The sequence below is a fragment of the Limulus polyphemus genome, unplaced genomic scaffold (genome assembly GCF_000517525.1).
Source record: "Limulus polyphemus unplaced genomic scaffold, Limulus_polyphemus-2.1.2 Scaffold2113, whole genome shotgun sequence".
NCBI classification, from domain to species: Eukaryota; Metazoa; Arthropoda; class Merostomata; order Xiphosura; family Limulidae; genus Limulus; species Limulus polyphemus.
The window spans coordinates 141,224-163,618 of NW_013667723.1; the positions used below are offsets into that span (position 1 = coordinate 141,224).

General features: G+C 38.1%; 1 protein-coding gene across 2 annotated transcripts in view; it reads right to left on the reverse strand.

The window, feature by feature from the left end:
* Positions 1–22,395, reverse strand: part of LOC106465983 (serine/threonine-protein kinase SIK3-like) — a 57,785-nt gene that overhangs the window by 25,315 nt on the left and 10,075 nt on the right. For both annotated transcript variants that reach the window (XM_022393950.1, XM_022393951.1), the window contains 5 exons: positions 11,717–11,949; positions 4,688–4,838; positions 4,250–4,377; positions 3,447–3,774; positions 876–991 (listed from right to left, as the gene is read on the reverse strand). In XM_022393950.1, coding sequence (XP_022249658.1) covers positions 876–991; positions 3,447–3,774; positions 4,250–4,377; positions 4,688–4,838; positions 11,717–11,949 — 956 coding nt within the window. The remainder of the gene's footprint in view (positions 1–875; positions 992–3,446; positions 3,775–4,249; positions 4,378–4,687; positions 4,839–11,716; positions 11,950–22,395) is intronic.

Here is a 22,395-nt window from a genome sequence, read left to right on the forward strand (position 1 = left end):
ACTGAGATCACCTTATTGAAAGACAAATATCTCGTAACACAGCCTAATGGCCAAAAGTGTCAAAGGAACATAAGTCACATGGTAATATAAACAATTTAAGTGAGACTCATACATAATGAAGACATCAAAGAAGATAAGTGATTCTGATTAAAAATAATCAAGGGAACATTTAATAATGGTGCAGAAAAAAAATATATCAAACATGGCAAATCCTAGCTGGTAGGGCATAAAACCTGATGCTTGTGTAAAAAGTCACATGGAAGGTGGGAAAGTGAGAATTGTTGTTAAGTGATGCATGCTCTGCAATGTGTAAAGGACTGAAATTCTGAGCCACGTTTTTTTGACAGTACATGTTCAAACTCAATAAAGAAAGGCTTTTGGTATTTTACCTGATTTTAAATCATTCTTATTTGATAAATAATATTATTTTTTTGTACTGTTATAAGCCTGTCAAGATAGTTTTTATTTAAACATGCTTATTAGAGGTTTGTTGTTTAAACTATGTCAGACTTAAATTCAAACAGAAAACTTATTTTGAACAAGTTAAAATTACTTCAAAATCACAAACTACAAAACTGATATTCCAACATTTTGGTTATACAACCAGGAACTTGTATTGTTTCCCAAAATTAAAATTTTTACAGAAGTTTTAATGGTTTTCTCTAAACTTTTAATATCAAAATGATATTACAGGGTTCCACACAATAATTCTTCACAAATCTTGCATTACTTCATTATATTCTCCATCAAATGTGTATTTCAGTTGAATTACAAGTAATAATGTGTAATTTCCTGCTGAAGAGATAATTACTTGAAGCCGTGTACTTCACTATATAAAAAGTACAAGAAATTGATATTATGATACGTGTACTTACTCCTGAAATTTTTTCCTTGCTGGTAGGGTAACTGAATTGACCTTGAAGTAACTGTCTACGAAAGCATTTCTGGACATTTGCTCCTCCGTCTGATGCTCTTCGTCCAAAACCACCAACTAAGAAAAAATTATCCTTTATTTAAATATTTCATTTGTTTTCTTATCTTAATGTTGAGTATATATGATTTTATTTGAGGAAACTAAAAACTCTTTTCACACAAAAAGAGAAATTGTTCAAATTAGTTAGTTTTACTAACCAATTCAGTTTAAAAGGTAAACATATAATCAATTTCATAAATCTTTACAACTTTTTACTCAATAATTAAATAATTAATGTGTTCTCATGCAAAAGATTTAATTAAAATATTAAACATGAAATACCTAACAAATATTATATAAAGTGGTTAAAAAACTTCATAAATTAGAAAAATGTAGGGATGGATTACTGATGCCCCAATCTTATAGAGGAAAATGTTAAAACTTTCAGCAGCTTTTCACAGAAAACTTCGAGGGCTTGGCATCATTCAAATTCTTTTTAAATTTAAGGAATTCGGTAATGTTCATACAGGAAATATTACACACCAATCATATCCCATATATTTTACATGTACAAAGTTTCGTGTATAGAAAAGTGACATTTTGGATACGTCTGGAGAAACCACATTATTTGTCTCTAAATAAGAAAAATTTGCATAACATCTGTATTACCATGTATAAAAAAATACACATCTAGACCTGCATGTCAGATGCCAATGATAGCATACACAATGTTGAAATTAGAACAAATGTGCCAGAAGATTCCAAAATATGCCCATAGTCAAAGGGTTCACAGGAATCAAAATAATATCAAAATCAATCACATTATTCCAAATCTGTCCAATATATATGGATAACTTATGAAATACACATCATTAAGGAAATTGTGGAAATTTAACAAACATTAAGCTGAATTCTATTTTATTTCTTAATAGAATGTTAATCTTGACTCAATTTGATTTGTCAAAGCATATTCTTGACAATTCAGCCCCCATATTCGATGACGAGGAACCCACTTTGAGACTAATAATGCTTGGAGACGTCTTGAATGGGTAATGAAGAAAAACTTATATTAAAGTTTTTCTTCATTAATAATTCAAGCCATCTCCAAGCATTATTAGCCTCCATATATAGCACAGCCTTCATGAATATTCATATCATGTTAATTATCCACATGTTTTCTCTTGCCAGAACATGTGCAATGATGAACAAATGGAAGACAGTCAACAGTCCTAAAAGCAAATATATTAGTTTTCTACTGAATTGGGTAAATTAGCAAGCATCTGTTTATTACCATTTAAATGAAACTGTATTTATTAGTTTCAAGCTACTCTCTCAGAGTTAAGTTGCTATATCGCATGTTGTGACTGATATCTTTGCACCATTGGAACCACACTTGTACACAAACATTTGTTTACATCAAATAAATCTATTACCTCCCTAGCCTTCTCTCAGAGAATAATTATCAGTAAGGAGTACTGGAGCTTATTTGAAATAAAGTTTGAGTAAAAGTGTTATATGTAAGATGTATAAAGTTATTTGTTACATTATATTTGTAGCAGAAAATAGTTTCAAAGATTTTGTGCAACAAGGTTAGGGCCTTTAAAATAACTTCTCTCAAACTTTATAGTAAACACGAATTTTAAGTGAATTTATGTTCAACTATAAATCAAATGCTGAAAATATGTTCAAGATTCCTTATGTATTTGATGTATGTCTGTGCTTTCTAGACAATGTTCTCTATGATTTTTGAGTCCTGGTTCTCACTGGTTTGGTAGTAAAAAAGTAATTATCATGAGTTATGAAATTGGTTTAACTGTGAATTTTCTCTTCTATGCTTTGGTAAAACTTGTTCAGCTTGGTGTTTATTAAAAAACTTGTATCATAAAGTCCATACCAGTTCAGCTTGGTGCTTATTAAAAAATTTAATTGTTGTTTTAGATGCCATACTTAACATGTAAACAGGGGCAAGCAAGTAAAAGGTTGGTTATTTACAAGTTCACAAACTATTCAAACTTAAGACATCACATGTATTATTAAAGAAGGCAAGTAAATTGGAGATAGCTAGACATTCTGGTTTTGACAAATTGTCCTGTGACATCAGCAAGTTGTTCCATGTATATTGTTTCTTGTTGGGAGTGGTTCACAATGATTCAGGAAATGTATGGGTTAATGTTTTTGTAAGTGAGAACTTCTCATTAGTTGAAACTTTATACACATATGTAAGTACTACATAACATTCCAGAGGACTGGAAGTTAATCATTTAGCTAAGTATTATTTACTTGAACAGGAAATACAGGAAGCCAAAGTTTCTGTAAAAATGAAGTTTTTGTAACATAAGTTAGTCATCCCTTTAATTTTAGATGTTTAACATCTGAAATTGAGTAAAGAAAATAATTTTTAATATATAATATAGGTTTTTAAATCATAAACATTAATGATATACATAAATTAGTAATATATCTATAAAAACATTTAGGGAAATTGATATGACAAAGAACTTAAATATTTCATTTTATGGATGTAGAGTCTCACCTGCACCCAGTACTAGTGGTGGTTTCAACAGATGCTGGTCTTTGATTGTGAAATACTGTGGTGGCTGATGTTGAACCAGTGGTAAGTTCTGAGGCAGGTTTGTATTGGGAAGAGCACTAAGAGGTAAGATTGGTGGAGGTTGCAGGGTAATAACAGGTTGAAAATTTCTACTCATTTGGCTAGCTGTCATATCTCCTGTTGCTACACTTGGTACTTGTTCATGTTGTGGATCTCCAGGGCCTACAGTATGGCGACGAATGATTTGATAGCGGGATAAAATTTCAGGCGATGGCTCTTCTCCATCTGATTCAAGTTCTACATCTCCAAACTGTTGGAGTAGAACAAATACATTTATTCAATGATTTACATGAAACAAGCTAATGTTCATTAAAGAAAGGTAAAACAATATTAGGTACAATATTTGTAACTTTTTGGTAAATTTCTGAAAGAAAAAGAAGGATTTCCTCTAAGGAGACCAAATGGATATATGTGTATTCCATTTATTTGACTACATACAAAAAAAATGTAGGAATGATAACACATACAATCCAAAATGTTTTGAGATATTTCACATTTAACACAAGTGCTATTACTGTTTACACTATATCTATAAAAAATCTTAACCTATCATTATTTAATATTACTCACCCTCAAAAAATGGTTTTTGTAAAACAAAAGTTGTTTATTTGTTAATGCTTTAGGCTCCTGTTTTTTTTACCAAGTGAAGTTTCTTGAGTTAATGAGTGAAATTTGTTATAATAGTAACTTGCTAAAACCTGTTTCAAATAATTTAATAATTTTACCTTTTCTAAATTTTGGTTCTCTGAAAGAAGCTGCCAAAGAGGAACAATGCTAGCAGACAACATTGGACTACAAGTTGTTTTTCTTTCTCCCTCAATTCCTGCATCAGATGCAAGGGGATTTTTCTCAACTGTAAAAAAATTGTGATTGTAGTAATATAACCATACAAATATTTTATGCAGCAATTAAAAATGGTAAGTAAATGAATAAACGAAATTATTCACAAAATGAAAGTAATAAAACCAACAACTGGTAATATACATGCACTCACAATTTGCACAATCTTCTTCCTTACAATGTGTTATTAAGGGGTTTGTTTTTATTACTTTTGCATTACAAATTAATGTAATCAAACAGTATGCTTATTTATACACACAAGATAAACAAATTCTTTAAAGAATTATACAGGACCAACATTATTGTACCATACAATTTCTTACCAACTCCTGTGGTAATACTGGTCATTCTTTGTGGATGTGTTGTGACGGGCAAATTATGAGACAACAGTGTTGTCCTTTGGTGACCCTTCAGTTTGTCCAGTAACAGATGATAAATTGCACTACAATGGTCAAAATACTTTCCTTCGACAGACTAGAACAACAAATTGATAAGTAAGATTACAATATTTTAATATTTATGTGAAAATAAGATCCATATTTAACTTAAGAGGGTAATTTAAAAAACAGTTATTAAAAAATCATAATCTACAATTTTTAACATGCCTAGAAGTTAACATTTTCCTAACCTGAAAAATGTATTTCTGATAGATATTCCCCTCCTCACACATAATAGCTTGATCCCTTATGCATCTGCCTATGAGATTTGCATGTTACTATCCTTGAGCTAACTCCCACCTAAAAATCATGAACTGCACTAGTGCATGATGACATCATCATGTGATGATTGCCCACCATCAATAGGAAGGTTACACAATCTCATTGTGCAGTAACTCCCACCTAAGCAATTACACTTGAAAGAACTTCATTCTTAGAAGAGGCAAGAAGAAAATGCACCAGAAGTTGAGAGGATGGGTTGGAAGGTATGCAGAGGTGAGTAACTATTAATGCATTTTCAGGTAACTTCTGAGACTATCTGCTGGAATCCTATAAAAGGGAAGAGGGGTGATTGACGAATAGTGACCAGAAGGAATTGAAATCTTGCAATAGATGAAACAGTCAGATGGTGAAGATAATGAAAGTGTGCAGCTTCATCCACATGGCAGCCTGAAAGATCTTATCCAAGGGTCAGCAAAAATGAGAGACAAAAGAGTGTGACAGGTGACAAATTTTATGCAGTGAAATGTGAAAAAAACCTGTAGGCCTCAATATCCAGGAAAGAAAACACCAACTGGACCCATCACTAGATGAAGAGGGGTTTCAAATCAGAAACAAACAATGACAAGAACCCTGAAAAGAGACATTTGTGCCAAATAACACTGCATAGCTCAAACCAGACACATAAGACTATCCAGGTTCAAAAGAGCATAGAGATGAGAGATAGGAGGGAGGGAGATTGGAGAGAAAGAATAATAACCTTCCAGAGTAGCCAAAGTCTTGGGAAGAAAAGCCTGGTCTGGGTAGAGGAGTAAGTATGGTGAAGAGAGTGCAGAATGACAGTGATCACAGACAAGAAGGACACATGTCTTCAGGAAAAGATGGTATAAAGAACAAGAAGCCAATTGCTCGAACGAGGCATACATGAGAGTGTGTACAACCCCATTAAGGTGCTAATCAAGCATGGGAGTTAGATGAGGGGTGGGTGAATAAGGAAGGATCAGAACAAATGGAGAGGATAGAGGAATAAAGCACCTGGTGGTAATGGAAAAGACAAAATGTAGTGCACAAAGCAGCCTAATAACCAGTTATGGTAGAGACAGACAATCCTGGTCAAACAACCATGTGAAGAAGGCCAAAAGTTGTGTTCAGAGGAATAGAGTGGTGGATGGATCAACATTGAAAAATGCACCACTTCTGTTGATAGAAAAAGTTGAAAGATGACAGGAATGGGATAACAAGAAGACTATACAATTGGAGAGTCCAGCCCTGTGGGCAATAGACCAGACAATTTCCATGTGAACATGAAGGTACGACATTAATGGGAGAAAAAGTCATGTGAGGTGGGAGAAAGAGAGAGGAGGAATAGGGCAGAGAAAGAGGAGGCCGGGACACTAGATTACGAAGTAGACGAAACAAAGGTTGTGCAGGCCATAGAGGTGCCACCAACAGCATCTAACATGGAGTGCTTCATATAAAGGCAATGACACAAGGGAAGAGACAAAGAGGAGGATAGTCATACAGAAAAAAGTGAGACCAGTTCTGACTGTAAGCACTGATTGCAGGATGAGGAACTGGGGACCAGAAGAGTGGAAGTTTGGTGTCGAGAGGAGTGGCAAAGGCATTGATAAGAGGCATACCCAACTGAATGCAAACCTAACAAAAAAAACCTGAGGGTGAAAAGCCCACATTGTGGGTAGAATGTAGTCTTACTGAGAGAGAAGATTTGCCACCAGGTTCAGAGCCTCCAGCACATGACAAGCTATGAGATGTACTTGATCGGAATTAGCCCAAAATAGCAGGTCCAATGCATGAAAGTAAAGAGTCATAGACTGGGTACACCCTTAATGGTTGATATAAGAAATAACTGTGGAATTTCCAGAGTGGATCAAAACCAACTGATTCGTGGGAAGAGGGAGGAAATGGGAACATGCCCATTGAACTGGCGTGTAAATCTCATAGGCAGATGCAGGAGAGATCAAGCTATTCTGTTGAAAAGGTGAGGCAACATCTCAAAAAACATAGTTCTTTCTGTAACCAGAAGTGCAAGGTATAAAAGTACGGCTTTAATTACAGTAAGCACATACAATTTCACTTGTTTTATCGTTATGCATCTATAGTAATTCTTGCCTTTTGTCATTAACCTATGAGTAGGCTAATCAATATACAAAACTAGATTACACATAAACAGATAAAATAATGTGTCATTTTTGTTTGCATCTTATACTAGTAAAATCGAATAGATAGGCAATGTAGTGTGCCCAAAACATTATATAACTATGGTAAATGTAAGAGCATAAAAGTTCTTTTTTCTTTTGCTCAGATTGAACTGCACATTGGAGATCTATCTATCATCAAAATGACCAATGTCTTGTGAGTTTAATACATAAGAGCCTGTTTTGGATATTACAATAATCACAAAATGCTGCCAATTCTAACACCATCACCATGAAAATATTTCTTTATAATAATTGTATTACAGAAATAAGTGCTTATCTTGACAGTGAAGGGTCTGTTCACAATTATTAACATTTTTACGAGCATATGAATTATACACTGGGATAGGGGGTGATGACACTCATATGCTTTATAATAAAATGAAAAATAAATTTAACATGCTTTCATCTTGCTATGGACTTTATGGCCCTAGCCCAAATCTTATGCTAATGTGCCAATCTTGATATATGTACATTCATGTGGAATTTTTATGTTCAATGCTACACCAATTGTGCAAACTGTTTTTATATAAGAGAAATGGGGATGGTTTTCCAAAATATGCTTTGAAGAGAAGCAATTACTATAGTATACCAATACAATAACATGGCTGCAGAAAAAATAATAAAAGTACAGGATATGTATAACTAGCTATTCAATTAATTTACAATTTCTAAGTAACATTACAATCATGTAAACCCCCTTTTTGTAGAGATTAACATATTAAACATAACATATGGCTAGATAAAACATTAAAGCTGTGTGCAAAGTTGAGAAAATTATAATATTTTTGAAGAGAAAGCCTCTAGTATCAAAAAATGAACTCCAAGTGCCAGTGCACTTTTAATTCCTTTGAACTCAAACATTCTGGAAGTCTATTTTATATAGAGGAAGGAAGAAAATTTATAAGAAAAGTAATTTTTGAACAGTTGTTGTAATTATGATAATTGTTAATCACAATGCATACAATTGAGTATAGTGCTAGGAGACAATCCCCCAGAAAGCACACCAACAAGTGCTGAATGCTCATGTGGAGGCCAATTGCTAGGGACCTTCTGGCTGTATACTGGTGTTAGTTTTTTTCCAGTCTGGACCAGGCAACTGAGTAATTTTAATACCATGAGTATACCTTCAGTGGTCTTACAGAACACTTTATCTCAACAGTGGGCACTAGTAGAGCCAAAATGGATAGGTTGAGCTCTTTCCATTACCTGCAGCTTGGTGCAGATTTTGGGAAATAATCATACCCTAGGAGGCAACTTCAGCTACTTGGTGGGATTCTATAAAAGGGAAAAGGGTGATGAAAATAAAATATATTTATCCCTATTAAAAGTTATTATTTAATGTAATTGAACAACAGTGACCGGAGGGAGTCAACATCTCACAGGATATGAAAAACAATCAGATGATGAAGGTAATAGGAGATGAAAGTGGGTAAATTCATCCACATGCCAGCCTGAAGGATCTTGTCCAAAGGTTAGTGAAAATGATCATCTTCCTAAGCAGAGAAAGTCTTAGGAAGAGAGGCCCAGTCTGGAAAGAGGAGTAAGAAAGTATGATGAAAGAGAGTGCAGGAAGCCTTGATCGCATACACATTCAAACAACAGTACCCATAAGTGAGAAGAAGAAAACACCTTCAGATAAAAAAGGTAGAAAGAAAATGAAGCCACCAACTCAAAGATAGCATGTAAAACCATGTCAAAGTCACAGTTAGGCATAAAACTAAGATGGGGGTGGGGGTTGGTGAAAAAAAGAAGGAACGGAACAAAGTGGAAAGGATGGAAGAAGAAAAACTGGGCACCAATGGGAAAGGAGAAATGTGGTTAATAAAGCTTCCCAAGAACCATCAATAGTGGAAACTGGCATTCCATAGTTGAACAACCATGTGAAAAAGGCTGAAAGTGGGCCACAAGGAAGGAAAAGGCTGATGGCCCAATGTAAAAAAACCTTTCACTTCTGTTGATAGATGGACAAAGTTGAAGAACAACAGCAATTGGATAAGAAAAAGGCTACATGAATGGAGAGTCCAGCCCTAAAAACAATGGACCAGACAAATCTCACATGTGAAGATGAAGGAATAAAAACCCTGGGCAAAAGAGAGATGTGGCTGGAACAAGAGAATGGAAATAGGGCAGAGGAAGAGAGGGGCTGGATACAGATGGATGAAGCAGAGAAAATCAGGGTTGTGCCAGCTAAAGAGGCATGATCAAAAGGACCCAACAAGGAATGTTGTGTCAAAGTGAGGTCACAAGAGAAAAGAGGAATAGGAAGATAGGCACATAGAAAAATACAAGACCAGTCCTGCCTCAGAGCATTGACTACAAGGGCCCAAGGATAAGGAACTGGGAAGCTCAAGAGGAGAAGTTTGATGTTAAGAGTAGCAAAGGCATTGATCAGAGACATGCCCAACTGAGAGCAAACCCAATGAAAACCTGAGGATGGAGAGACCACTACATGGTTAGAACTCTGTCTGGCCAAGAAACAAACTGCCACCAAATTCTAAGACCCTAGCACATGACAAGCCAGGAGATGAACCCAATGGGAATAAACCTTAAATAGCAGGTCTAATGTGTGGAAGCAAGAGTTTTGGAATGGATACCACTTGATGGTAGGTATATGTAAGAAATGACTGTGGATTGTCTGAGTGGATCATGACTAATTGATCCACAAGAAGAGGGAGGAAATGAAAAAATGCCAGTTGGATGGCAAGAACTTCAAGGATATTGGCATGCATTGAATGCTCCTCCACAGCACATATGTGCAAAGTCATATTGTCCTTCAGAGAATCCCCAGTCCAACAGAAAAGCATCTGTGAAGATATGAAGATCTTGTCAAGGGCAGCAAGGAAAAGCCCACTGTGGTGTTGTCACAGTCAAGCCATCAAGAAAAATCCTTAAGTAGAGGAAAAGGAAGGGCACAACTGAGACAATAGATCCTGAGAAAAGTTCCATTGGTCCTGCAATTTTGACTGGAAAAGGCACATGTGTGTGCAACATAAATTAATAAGTGGTTCAAGAGAAGCCAGAGTTCCAAAAAAAGCAAAAGCTTGTGCACAGGGTGTAAAAAGAGAAACACAAACCATAGTGACAAGACATTCCATTACTTGTAAGCAACATAGTGAAAGCTGAGTTGACACATCCAGATATACCAAATATGGGGCAGGCATGAGAAAAGACTTGAAAGACTTTACAATCTAGCCCAGTCAAGCAGCCTCCTGCAGAAGAATGCAGGTGTAATAGATGTAGTCCTCTCAAGAAGGGGCAAGGAGAAGCCAATCATTTATGTAATAATGGAACCTTAGCTCCCACAACATGTTGAACAATGACTGTCATGTCTTCCTATACAGACAACAATCCCCCAGCAACCATATTAAACACAGATCCCATGTTAGGAACATCAACATTATCACGTGAAGAAGTGGAAGTTACCAACATTGAGAATTTTTAATGGGTCAGCAGAAAACCAGTTAAACTTAAATGAAATTTACCTTATGTAAACTATCACAAATCTCATGTAATTAAGTAATAAGTTTAAAAACAAATCTATTCCAAACTGTGCAAGTGTTCATTGGGGGTTACTGTGCAAGGAGGTTGTGTCGCCCTCCTATAGATGAAGGACTATCATTACATGATGATCTCACTAGTACAGTTCACGTTAAACACATGATTTTTAGGTGGTAGTTAGCTCAAGGCTAGTGGCATGCAAGTCATATAGGCAAATGTATAAAAGACCATGCTATTTTGTGTGTAGAAGTGAGGTATCATCTTGGAACCATCACAATTAATTTTTCACTATGATTCAATACCCTTATTCGGTATAGGCTTAGTTTGAATTGAAAGTGGGCCTAATGAGCATTAAGTCTTTTTCTGACCATTATGGGAAAATTACAATCTATAGTCTTTCATAAGGCCTTGTAGACCACTAGACAAGAATTATCTCCATTTTTGTCCCTCCTTACCTTTCATCTTTAATGTAAAAAAAAAATTGAAGATTGACCTCTTAAATCCTTTACATGTATTAAAAAGTTCCAAATTTTAATCTAGAAACTCATAAAGCTGCCATTACTACAATGTAAACTATATTGATGAAACTCCTACACATCATTCCATTCACCTGTTGTTAGTAGGTTTTTCTGGCTTTGGAGAACTGTACCTCTCATGAGTAACACTGGGCAAGGGCAAATTGAAAGAATAAGACTAGGCCTCTTTATGGTGGTGGAATATATATGTTTTTGTCTGTCTTTCACTCAACACAGTGAAACTATATTTATACACAATATGCCCTTTCTAGATGATGGGTAGAATTCCTTGAAACCAGTATAACTCAGTGACAAGTGGTGAATTGAACAACAGTTTGTACTTCAAATATATTTTTAGTAATCAGATGTTTCTAACTTATACCACAATAAACTTTAAATGATGCTTAAGATTAAGGTAGATACAAAACAAGACAAGCCATTTTTAAAACCATCTTTAGTCTAACCTGAATAATTTGTTCCTGTGTTACACCAGGCAGATTAAGCATATGTTCAACTATTAATTCATTCACTGATTCTTCCTTTTCATTAAATGACACCTTATTGTACTTTTCAAACATCTCTTCAAATTCCAAATCTGTTCCAGACTGTACAATCCACTTATCTTGCAGTATCTGATCAACACTCAACCGCTTCTCAGGATCAACAACAAGCATATGTCTTATAAGATGTTCACATTCTGGAGTAAAGAAAAAAAAAAAAAGTTTCCTTCTGTCAGAGGTACATAGCTACTACATAAGTCTTACTGATGAGGTTCCACGACAAACTAATTTATTTTAGTATTTACATTACTAAGAATTTTTTACCAGTATCCTATTTTCTATAATTTTAAAACAGGAGCAGTTATTAGATAAAAAAATTATATAAATAAAGAAGAGAACAAAATCATATCATCAAACACTATCAGTATGATTTAAAAGACTATGACATAAATACTCTCACTAGTAGAAAATTCAATATCACCATAAATTAATTTTTTGTAAGGTCTACCTATACTTGCTGACATTAAATTAAATGTACTCGAAAATTATCAAAATTATGAATTCAACTACGGGAAACATATTTCTATATTAAAATAAGCGTCAAAAAACTGAGTAAATATTGCAATATGAGTATTCCTGTCAATAAAGAAAAATCTATATTTTAACATAACAATTTGATATATAACTTTTGTTATCATTTGGATATTAAAACCTATTTTACGTTAGCATATTCTTTATGTGAAAAGGTATTTCCAATAGATACCTCCACATACAGAATAGCTTGATCTCTTGTGCATCTGTCTATGAGATTTGCATGCCACTAGCCTTGGGCTAATTCCCACCTAAAAATTATGCATTTAACGTGAGTTGAGCTAGTTCATGATGACATCATGTGACAATAGACTGCCATCAACAGGAGGGTAACACAACCTCTTTGTGCAATAACTCTCCCAAAGCACTTGTGCTCAAAATAATTTCATTGTTAGGTGAGGCAAGAGGAAAGTGCACTGGAAGTTGAGAGGATAAGTAGGAAGGTGTGAAGAGGTTAGTATTTATTTGAAATACATTTTCAAGTAAAGAAAATGTTAACTTCCGAGATGATACCTCACACTTACATACAAAATAGCTAGAATCCCACAATGAAATTGTAGAGGGGCCAGTGCACACACTAAACCTAGAGGAACTTGAAGAAAGGAGGAGAATTTGCATTGGGGAGACCAGAAGTACCCATATCCCCCATAAAATATTTTCTGGAAAAGTCTTTTACTTGTGACAGTGCATTGGGTGATGACCATGAAATTCTACTTTTAAAAGCCAGCAAGCAAAAGCCAAAGATATGAGCAGTCACTTTCCTGGTGTTGGCTTTTTCCATGATAATCCATGGAATAGTACTGTCTAGATCATGTAATTCAGTAATTTTAATACCACAAAGATGCCTCTAGTGGTCTTGCAGAACACCCCATCTCACCAGTGAGCACTATAGCCAAGGAAGATGAGTTGAGCACTTTCCACTACCTCTGGCTCAATGTAGATTTTGGTAAATAAGCATATGCAACAGCAGCCACCTAGTGGGATCCTATAAAAGGGAGAAAGGGTGATGAAAAAGAAAATGTATATACCCTACTCAAAGACAGTACGTAGTGTTATTAAAGAACAATAACTGGAGGGAGTTTAAATCCCATAGAAGGTGAAATAGCAATACACAATGAAGAAAATGGGTGACAAACGTGTGGATTCATCCATATGCCAGCCTAAAATATCTTGTCCATGATACAATAAAAAGAGACACAAGAGAGTGAGACAGTTGAAAAGTCTGATGCAACAAAATGTGAAACAAAAATCACCCTCCCCTGCAGCCGAAGTTTTAGGAAAAAAAGGCCCAGTCTGTATAGAGGAATAAGTAAGTATAATGAAAAGTGTACAGGATGCATTGATGGCATATTCATCTGAACAATGGAGACTACAGGTGAGAATGAGAAGAAAATGTCTTCACAGAAAAAAGGTATAAGGAAGATGAAACCAATGGCTTGAACATAGCTTGTTTAAGAGCATGTAAAACCACGTCAAAGCCACACTGAGATTTGGGAATGAGGGCATTGGTAAAGGAAGGAAGGGAACAGAGTGGAGAAGACAGAAGAAGAAGACCCAACAGTAATGGAAGAGGTGAATGTAGTGGATAAATCTGGCTGAAAATTAAATATAGTGGGAATTGACAACTCATGAACAAACAACCATGTGAAGGAGGTCAAAAAGTGGCCCACTGTAAGATGGCCTAGAGGAAAAGAGAAGCTGATGGACCAACGTCAAAAAACCACTTCTGTTGATAGATGGACAGAGTTGAAAGACAACAGGAGTGGAATAAGAAAAAGGCTACACTATAGGAAAGTCCGGTCCTGCAGGCAATGGACTGGACAAATACCACATGTGAAGAAGAAGGAACACACCCCTGGGTGAGAAAGAGACATAACTGGAGCAAGATAGAGAAAGTGGGAATGGTTTAAAGGAGGAGAGGGCCTTGGCATTAATTGATGAAGCAGAAAAAATCAGGATTTTGCAGGCAGAAGAGATGCCACCAACAGGACTCAGTAAGGAGTGTTACCTGTCAAAGTGATTACACAGAGGAGAAGAGAAATAGGAGTTATTGATAAGCATATAGAAAAAAGTAACACCAGTTCTGGCTGAGAGCCAAAGGATGAGAACTGGTGTTTGGTGTTTAGAAGAGTGGTGAATGCATTGATGAGATGCATGTCCAACTGAGAGCAAACCTAACAAAAAAACTAAGAATGAAGAGACAACTCCGTGGTTAGAACCCTTGTGTGTTTGAGAGAGGCACCAAGTTCATAGCCCTTAGCACATGACAAACCATAAGATGAACCCAATAGGAATAAGCCCAAAATATCAGGTCTAATGCATGGAAGCAAAGACCTGAAATGGGTACCCTCCAAAGGTTTAAATAAGAAATGACTGTGGAATTGTTGGAGTGGACCCATAACGAATTAATCCATGAGAAGAGGGAGAAAATGGAAAAATGCCTGATGGATGGCCACAAGTTCAAGAACATTGATGTAGAGTGAATGCTCCTCCAAAACCCACATGCCCTAAGTCATGTTGCTGTTCATAGATGCCCCCAGTCTGACAGAGAAGCACCTATGAAGATAAGGAGATCCTGTCAGGGGGCAGCAAAGGGATGCCCACAATAGCGTTGGAATGGTCAAGTCACCAAGACAAATCCTCAAAAAGAAGAGAAGTAAGGTGCACAACTGAGGATAACAAATCTCTAGAAAGGTTCCATTAGTTCCATAATTTTCACTGAAGAAGCACATGTGTGTGAGGCCTAAATGAATGAATGGTTCAAGGGAAGCCAGAGTTCCCAAAAGCAAAAGAACTTTCAATGCAGGGTGTAAATGTGAAGCACAAACCTTTGTTACAAAACATTAGACTGCTCACAAGAAAAGTGGTGAAGACTGATCCTGACTGTGATAGGAGTTCAGAACATGACCAGATGTACCAAATATACGACAGGCATGAGAAAAGATTTGGAAGGCTTGACAAGCTAGTCTAACAAGCAGCCTTCTGCAGAAGAATACAAGTGTGAGTGGAGGAGTCCTCTTAAGAAGCAGTAAGCAGAAATCAATCATCCGTGTAATAATGAAACCTCAGTCCCAATACATGAACAAGGTGTGCAAATGCCCCCATGACTTGATTGAAGAGATATGAAGCAGATGCAATGCCAAAAGGAAGAGCATGGTAGTAGATGACTTAATCCGATGGACATAACAAAGAAAACGTCTGGAGGATGAGGCAATCTGAATGCCTAAATGATTCTCCAAAATTTTGCTTATTTATCCACAGTTTGGGTGAAAAGAACACCAGAGAGAAAAGAAGCCCTCCATAGAGAACCACGAAATGGCAAGAAACTGGTCGAGAGATGACAGGTCAATAATTAGATGCCAGTTCCCAATATTCTTGGGGACCACAAAAAGATGAGAGGAATATTCAGGCAGGTGTAGGGGTAAGCACCTTCTCAATGAGATCACATCTTTCAGACCCTGAATAAGGGATGGAGGAAGGAAAAAATAAAATGGAAAAGGGAAGGAGGTGAAAAAGTGGAGAGATAGGCTGTGGATGAGAACCCGAATAACCCAACTATAGGACGAAAATGAACACCACAGGCTGGTAAAGAGATACAGATGGGCTTCCATAGAGCTAGACCTGACAGAGTAGTCTCCTTCAAGAGGAGGGTCAAGCCTGACATTGAGAAGTGGGAAGACAGGATGTAGAAGAAGGCCTGGAAGCTGGGAAGGAAAGGGGAAACATGAGAATGTTGAAGTACAGAAAAACAAAAACATAGCAAACAATGCAGACTGATCCCTAGTCACCTCAGTCTAAGTCTTCAGTGAATCAGGAACACCCCTGACAACCTCCGGGTAAAGAACATGGAGAGAAGCAGGAGGGAGGTGCACAATCGTTAGGAGAGCATCCCCTCCCAACAAATCCCAACAGCAGAGGAACCAAGTAAGGAGGGATAGAGCACAAGAAGTAGAATGGACCAATGAGGTGAAAAGAAAAGAACAAACTTCCGCAGAAAACCCCTTCTGAGCATGATGAAGTGCCTCAGATATAAAGTGGTAATGCAGAAGGGTGGTAAGAAATAGACAAAGGCACAAAAATTGGGATATAGAAAGGGAAGTAGAAGTTAAGGGGTCCACCCACCCACACACCCCAAATTGATAAGAGAGATTCTAAAAACTAGGATCAAGGAACAAAAATTAAGAATAAGAATTAAAAAATGGATAAGTCAGGACAAAATAGTCAAGTAAACGAGAAGGATGATACATGGTAGTACAACTGTGCTGTTGTTCAAGAAATGAGTCTGCATGAATCCTAATGTCAGATGAAAGAGGAAAGACAAAGTATTCTTGAACATACATTTCATATAGTAAAGCATAAGGGAGGAAGCTAAAAGACAAAGGAGTAAAAGAAAGAAAGTAACATACCTGTGAAGTAATGTAAAGGAAGAGATTAGAATGGGAAGAATTTCCTCCACAGATACAGATATACATAGAGCAAACCCTGTGGGGGAAATAGCTATTCAAATATTCTTCATCCTTGTTAAAAATGGGGAGAAGGAACATCAGCTGAATGGATGGGATGAGAAAGCCCAGTGTGTGGGAAGAAATCCACAACATTTGAAGAATGGCTGTCACATCCTCCACAGGCACCTAGCCCCCAGTAGCCATGATAAACACAAGTCCTGTCTTAGGAGCCTCGTCACAATCACAGGAAAAAGTGGAAGTTACCATTACTTTAGAATTCATAATGGGTATACAGGGAAGAAGACATTTTTTCTTTTTCTTTAGTAAGAAAAGAAACCAGTGAAACTTAGATGAAAGTTACCATTTTCCTAAACTGAAAATGTGTTTCTGATAGTTACTTACCTCCTTTCAAAAAGTTTTTTATCGACTTATACTGTTATAATGCCCTCTATATGCACTACTAGCCTTGATACTCCCACATTCCCTTATGTGTATTCATAGGAGACATCTGCATGCTATCATGCAAATTATCAAGCAACTCCTATCCTCACTAGTGCCTCTCTTCCTTGCAGCCCAAATTAAATTCAAGACTGGGCAGTACATAGAAAACCTGACACCAGAAGTGGGGAAGAAGGATGGGAAGTGTGAGCAGAAGTAAGTATCTATTGGAAATACATTTTTCAGTTTAGAAAAATGTTAACTTCTGATAATGACTAAAGGAAGACCATGGGAAGTGCAAATAAATGGAAGGCAACACCCCTGTGGAAGATTGCACCACTTCTGACCAAGTTATACTCTTCACCATCGTGAAAGTGCGTCACAATAAGAGCAGAAACAAAGGAGGGACCTCCTCTGCTTAATCATGTGTGCACATCTAACACAACCATCACCATATCCGCCAGGAGCCAACATATGGAGATTGTAGGAAGTAGGACAGTAAAGTAGGGTGCATCTCCAGTCCATCAACAGATGGAACTGGGAATGAATCATTCAGTTCATAGTAGGAGGAGGGTACCTGGCCACACACATGTGAGAAGTTATGTGACTGTTCCAGCTCCAACCATCACCATATCAGCTGGGAACCGGCATCCAGGAAATGGTAGGAAGGAGGATGCCTCAGCCATATGGGCAAACTGCATCTTGACAGAATGCACCATCCAACACCTTATGGTATCTGGAATTGTACATCAAGTCCACTGTAGGATGAGAATCAACTCCATCTACAATGGCAGAACACCACCACACTACTCTCAACTGAATGGAATTGAACACACTCAGGAGGAAACTTCCATGGTCCACCACCACAGTGGCTAGGAACTGGTAGGTGGCAAGGAATCCCATACTCTACAGAAGAAGGGGGAACATCACATTGGAGAATCCAGAATAATACTGCACCAGATACTCGTGGGAGACATCGATACCTTATTTTGAAAAGCAAACCAATCCTGTGACTTACAATACATAGATCATCTGTGTTGGGCAGTAATTCCTGTCTGCTTTACTCATGCTAATCCATGAGTGTACAGTCTACGACAAACATATTTATGAAGCAAAATACTGTGAGGCATACCTACAAGCAGTCTTGTGGCCCACTACATCTCAATGGTGGATGTATATGACACACAGGTCTTACAGTGCAGATTTAAGACTAAGTATACCTGGTCAGGCAACATTCACCATTGGGTGGGATCTATAATGCAAAGAAAAAAGGAGCATTTACCTATTCAAAGAGAAATCGTGGAGTGCAAAATGGTGACAGTTTGATTTTTGGTTTGTTTTGAATTTTTGTGCAAAGCTACACAAGGACTATCTGCACTAGTCATCCCTAATTTAGCTGTAAAAGACTAGAGGGAACGCATCTAGTCAACACTACTCACTGCCAACTCTTGGGCTACTCTTTTCCCAACGAATAGTGGGATTGACTGTTAGATTACAATGCCCCCGTGGCTGAAAGGGCGAGAATGTTTGGTGGGTTTGTTTGTTTTTGAATTTTGCGCAAAGCTATATGAGGGCTATCTGCACTAGCCATCCCTAATTTAGCAGTGTAAGACTAGAGGGAGGCAGCTAGTCATCACCACCCACTGCCAACTCTTCGGCTACTATTTTACCAACGAATAGTGGGATTGACCATCACATTATACTTCCCCCATGGCTGAAAAGGCCAGTATATTTGGTGGGACGGAGATACGAACCCCCGACCATCAGATTGCATGTCAAGTACCCTAAACACCGGGCCATATGGTAACAGGAGGAAGATGAAAACCCGTAGAACAAGCAATGGCTAGGTGGTGTAGTTAATGAGCAGTAACAGTATGATGAGTGGTCCACATACCAGCACGAATTATGTTCTCCAACTGATGACAGAAATGAACAACCAAGACATGGTAAGATGATGGGAAGATACACGAAAAAAGCCAATCACCATCTGGAAAGAGGGAAGAATAAGTCAAGGGGAATCCAACACATAAGTCACTAGGAAGGTATCCAATGAATAAACAAACGAAAGTGGGAGCCATGGAAGGGATCAGTGTGTGTCACATAACAGAGGAGAGCCCTGACTGGGCAGACAAGGCAACCAGGATCAGAAAGGTGTGAAATGGAAGAAAGAGAAATGGGTGTGAAGGCAGAATTACCTTCCCAATTGGCCAACGTTTTGGGCAGAAAAGAATAATAAGGGAGTAGGACCACATAGGAACTGTGAAATAAAGTGTGGTTGACATTAATGGCGAACACATTTGATCGAGAAGGAGGAGGAGAGGGGACTTCAAGGAGAGGTGAAATAGTGAACAGACCTACAAAGGTGCAAAATGAGGAAGGGTAAGAGCAAGAAATATGATACTGAGGTTCCAACCCAGAAGAGAGGCAGGGCATACATGATGGGTGTTGCAGAGGGAATGAAACAAAAGGGACAGGACAGGCAAATGGATAACATGGGCATATCATGCAAAATGACGGGATGGAGAATAACCATAACAGAAGGACCAATGATGGTACATGTACCACTTCTGTTGCTACACAGTGATGTAACAAAGTGGGGGAAAGAGGGAGTGGAAGAGGAGTTAACACCAGTAAAGACACAGGAGTAGAAACCACAGCCAAACCAGCCAAAAAGGATTACCAAAAGAACCCAACACAGAGCGATCAAAATAATGGAAAAGACAATGGAAGCTGGCAAATTGGAGGGTAGGCATACAGGCACAGACCAGTATATTCCTGAGGGAGAGCATCCACCACTCCAGCTAAAAGACATGGAACAGGAGACCAAAACTGGGGAAGCTGAGAATTGAGATGAGTGGCAAAGGCATCCAGATCTAGAACACCTTAATGGGCACAGAGCCCCCCAAACACTTGTGAGCCCAGTGACCACTCCATAATGAGATTTTGGCAACTTGGAATATGACAAGCAATCAAACGAAATTTGATGACTGTAGGCTCAAAACAGGAGGTTTAGTGTCTGCAAACACAGGTCTTTCAACAGAGTACTCCATGTCTAGAGATGTACGAGATCACAGTCCAGTTGTTGGAATGCACTATCACCAACGAGGCCTGATGGGCCAAAACCCGATGAACTGTGATGATCTCCATGAGATTGATATGGAAAGAAGATCTAGAAAGAGTCCACCATCCCAAACCTCCCTAACATCCAGATATGCACCCCAACAAAAATGAGAAGTATCTGTAAAGAGGTATCATTCAAGACAAGGAGGAGGAAGAGGAACACCTATAGTGGTGTTGTCTCAATCCAACCACCAGGCAAAATCATTCTGTAAGGAAGAAGAAAGGATGAGAGTGATCCCAAAAGAGTATCCATAGTCCAACAAAACCCCTGAAGATGACCAAGTGAACCTGACTAAGAGGTATGAAGGCTTCCAGAGAAACCCATGTCCCTAAAAAGAGAGAACCTCATTCACAAGGAGGAGAGACTACAAACTAGAAGATCCATAGCTTGCAACAGAAGGGGAGAAGGTAGAACCCGCCTGAGTAAGGAAATGAACAACACCCCAAAATAAACTAGGTGATGCTTGGGGGAGAGAAAAGATATATTCACCTGCACCAACCAACCAACCCGAGCAGCTTCTCATAGTAGAAACTGAGTATGAAGGGCAGAGAAGCAGCCAGACATCCATGTAGTGGTGGATACGATTGCCCCGAGAAGGAAGATGAGCAAACATCAGGACCACTCAATAAAAAATATAGAGATCCAAGGCAAGTCCGATTGGAAAATCTCAGAACTGAAACACACACATACCTTCGATGGATAAAACAAAGATAATGTCTGGATGCAGAGGAGATGGTAATGTTTAGTTACACATTCAACACATCGACCTTCATCATTCACCAACCACAAATGAAAACCAATGAAGGGCTTAGTATAACTCCATGGTGAAACAAGGAAAACCAAGAACAGTGTAGACCCAACAGATCGATGATAGGAAGACAGTCCCCTCTCTGTTTGGGGACAACAAAGAGACAGGAATAAATCCCCATACAAGAGGGATCTACTCAAGTGATGACACCCTTGCAAAGCACACTTGGCTAACAGCCTCCTAAAAATGCTGGCAGGAAACAGAATCCCGAGGATTAGGGATGAAAACAGGATGAGAGGACGAAGAGGAGGATAATGGAAAAGGAGAACCAGAATCTCTCAGACCACCCTCGGAACCCAAGGGTCCATGGCAAAAGACTCCCATATGTGGGCAAAGCTGATAAGCCTGGCCCCAATCCCACAAGGCAGACACCAAGATCACCAGCTGCCTCGAAGGAGGCACCCCAAGGACTAACAACAAACCTCAGGAATATGAGGAGCCAGAACCAGCAAGAGAGAAAAAAAGAGGTGGGCAAGACACAGGAACAGGAGGGAGAGATGAATACAGTAAAACTGGGGCTAAGAGAAGGAAAACAAAGTACTCAGATCTGATCCCCATAAAGGGACAAGCAACTCCAAATGCCGCGAGTCTAAGGAGAAAAATACATAATGAAGACATGCCTGAGCATGGTCATCCAGAGTAATGGGGGACAAGGCATACTGACACCCAAACACTACTGGTCCCCAAAATGACTCATGTGAACCCCAATATCCGGATAGGGTAGGAAACACTAAATACTGACCCAATGGTTCATCACCGAGAAGGGCAGGTAGTAGAATCACAGGAAACAGGAGATAAAGATAAAACATAAAATACCTGATTCATTACATCTATAAATGGGAGAGGAGGCCTTAGCACCTCCCCTGAAATGAAACGTGCCTGTGAAGCACAGGCAGGAGGAAGAAACAGGCTGTCCAAATCCTCATCATCATGTGCAAGCAATCCCTCACATGGTAAGAGAGGACAATTGCCAGGTGATTCAGAAGATTGCATAAAGGTAGCCAGCTCCCTGTGAACTAAAATTGTTACTTCTTGAGCAGGTAAAGCTTGCTCAGACACCATTGCATGGCAGGCAAATTAGCTATAGTAGTTACAGCAGATGTGGTAGATGCCACGTGAAGTGCACTATGAGTGGAGTTGACTGATAAAAAGAGAATTTTATCTCTAAAAAGAATTCTCAAAACTGTTAAAATAAAAAAAAATATATATGGTTGATAAAATAAGCAGCTGAGAAAAAAAC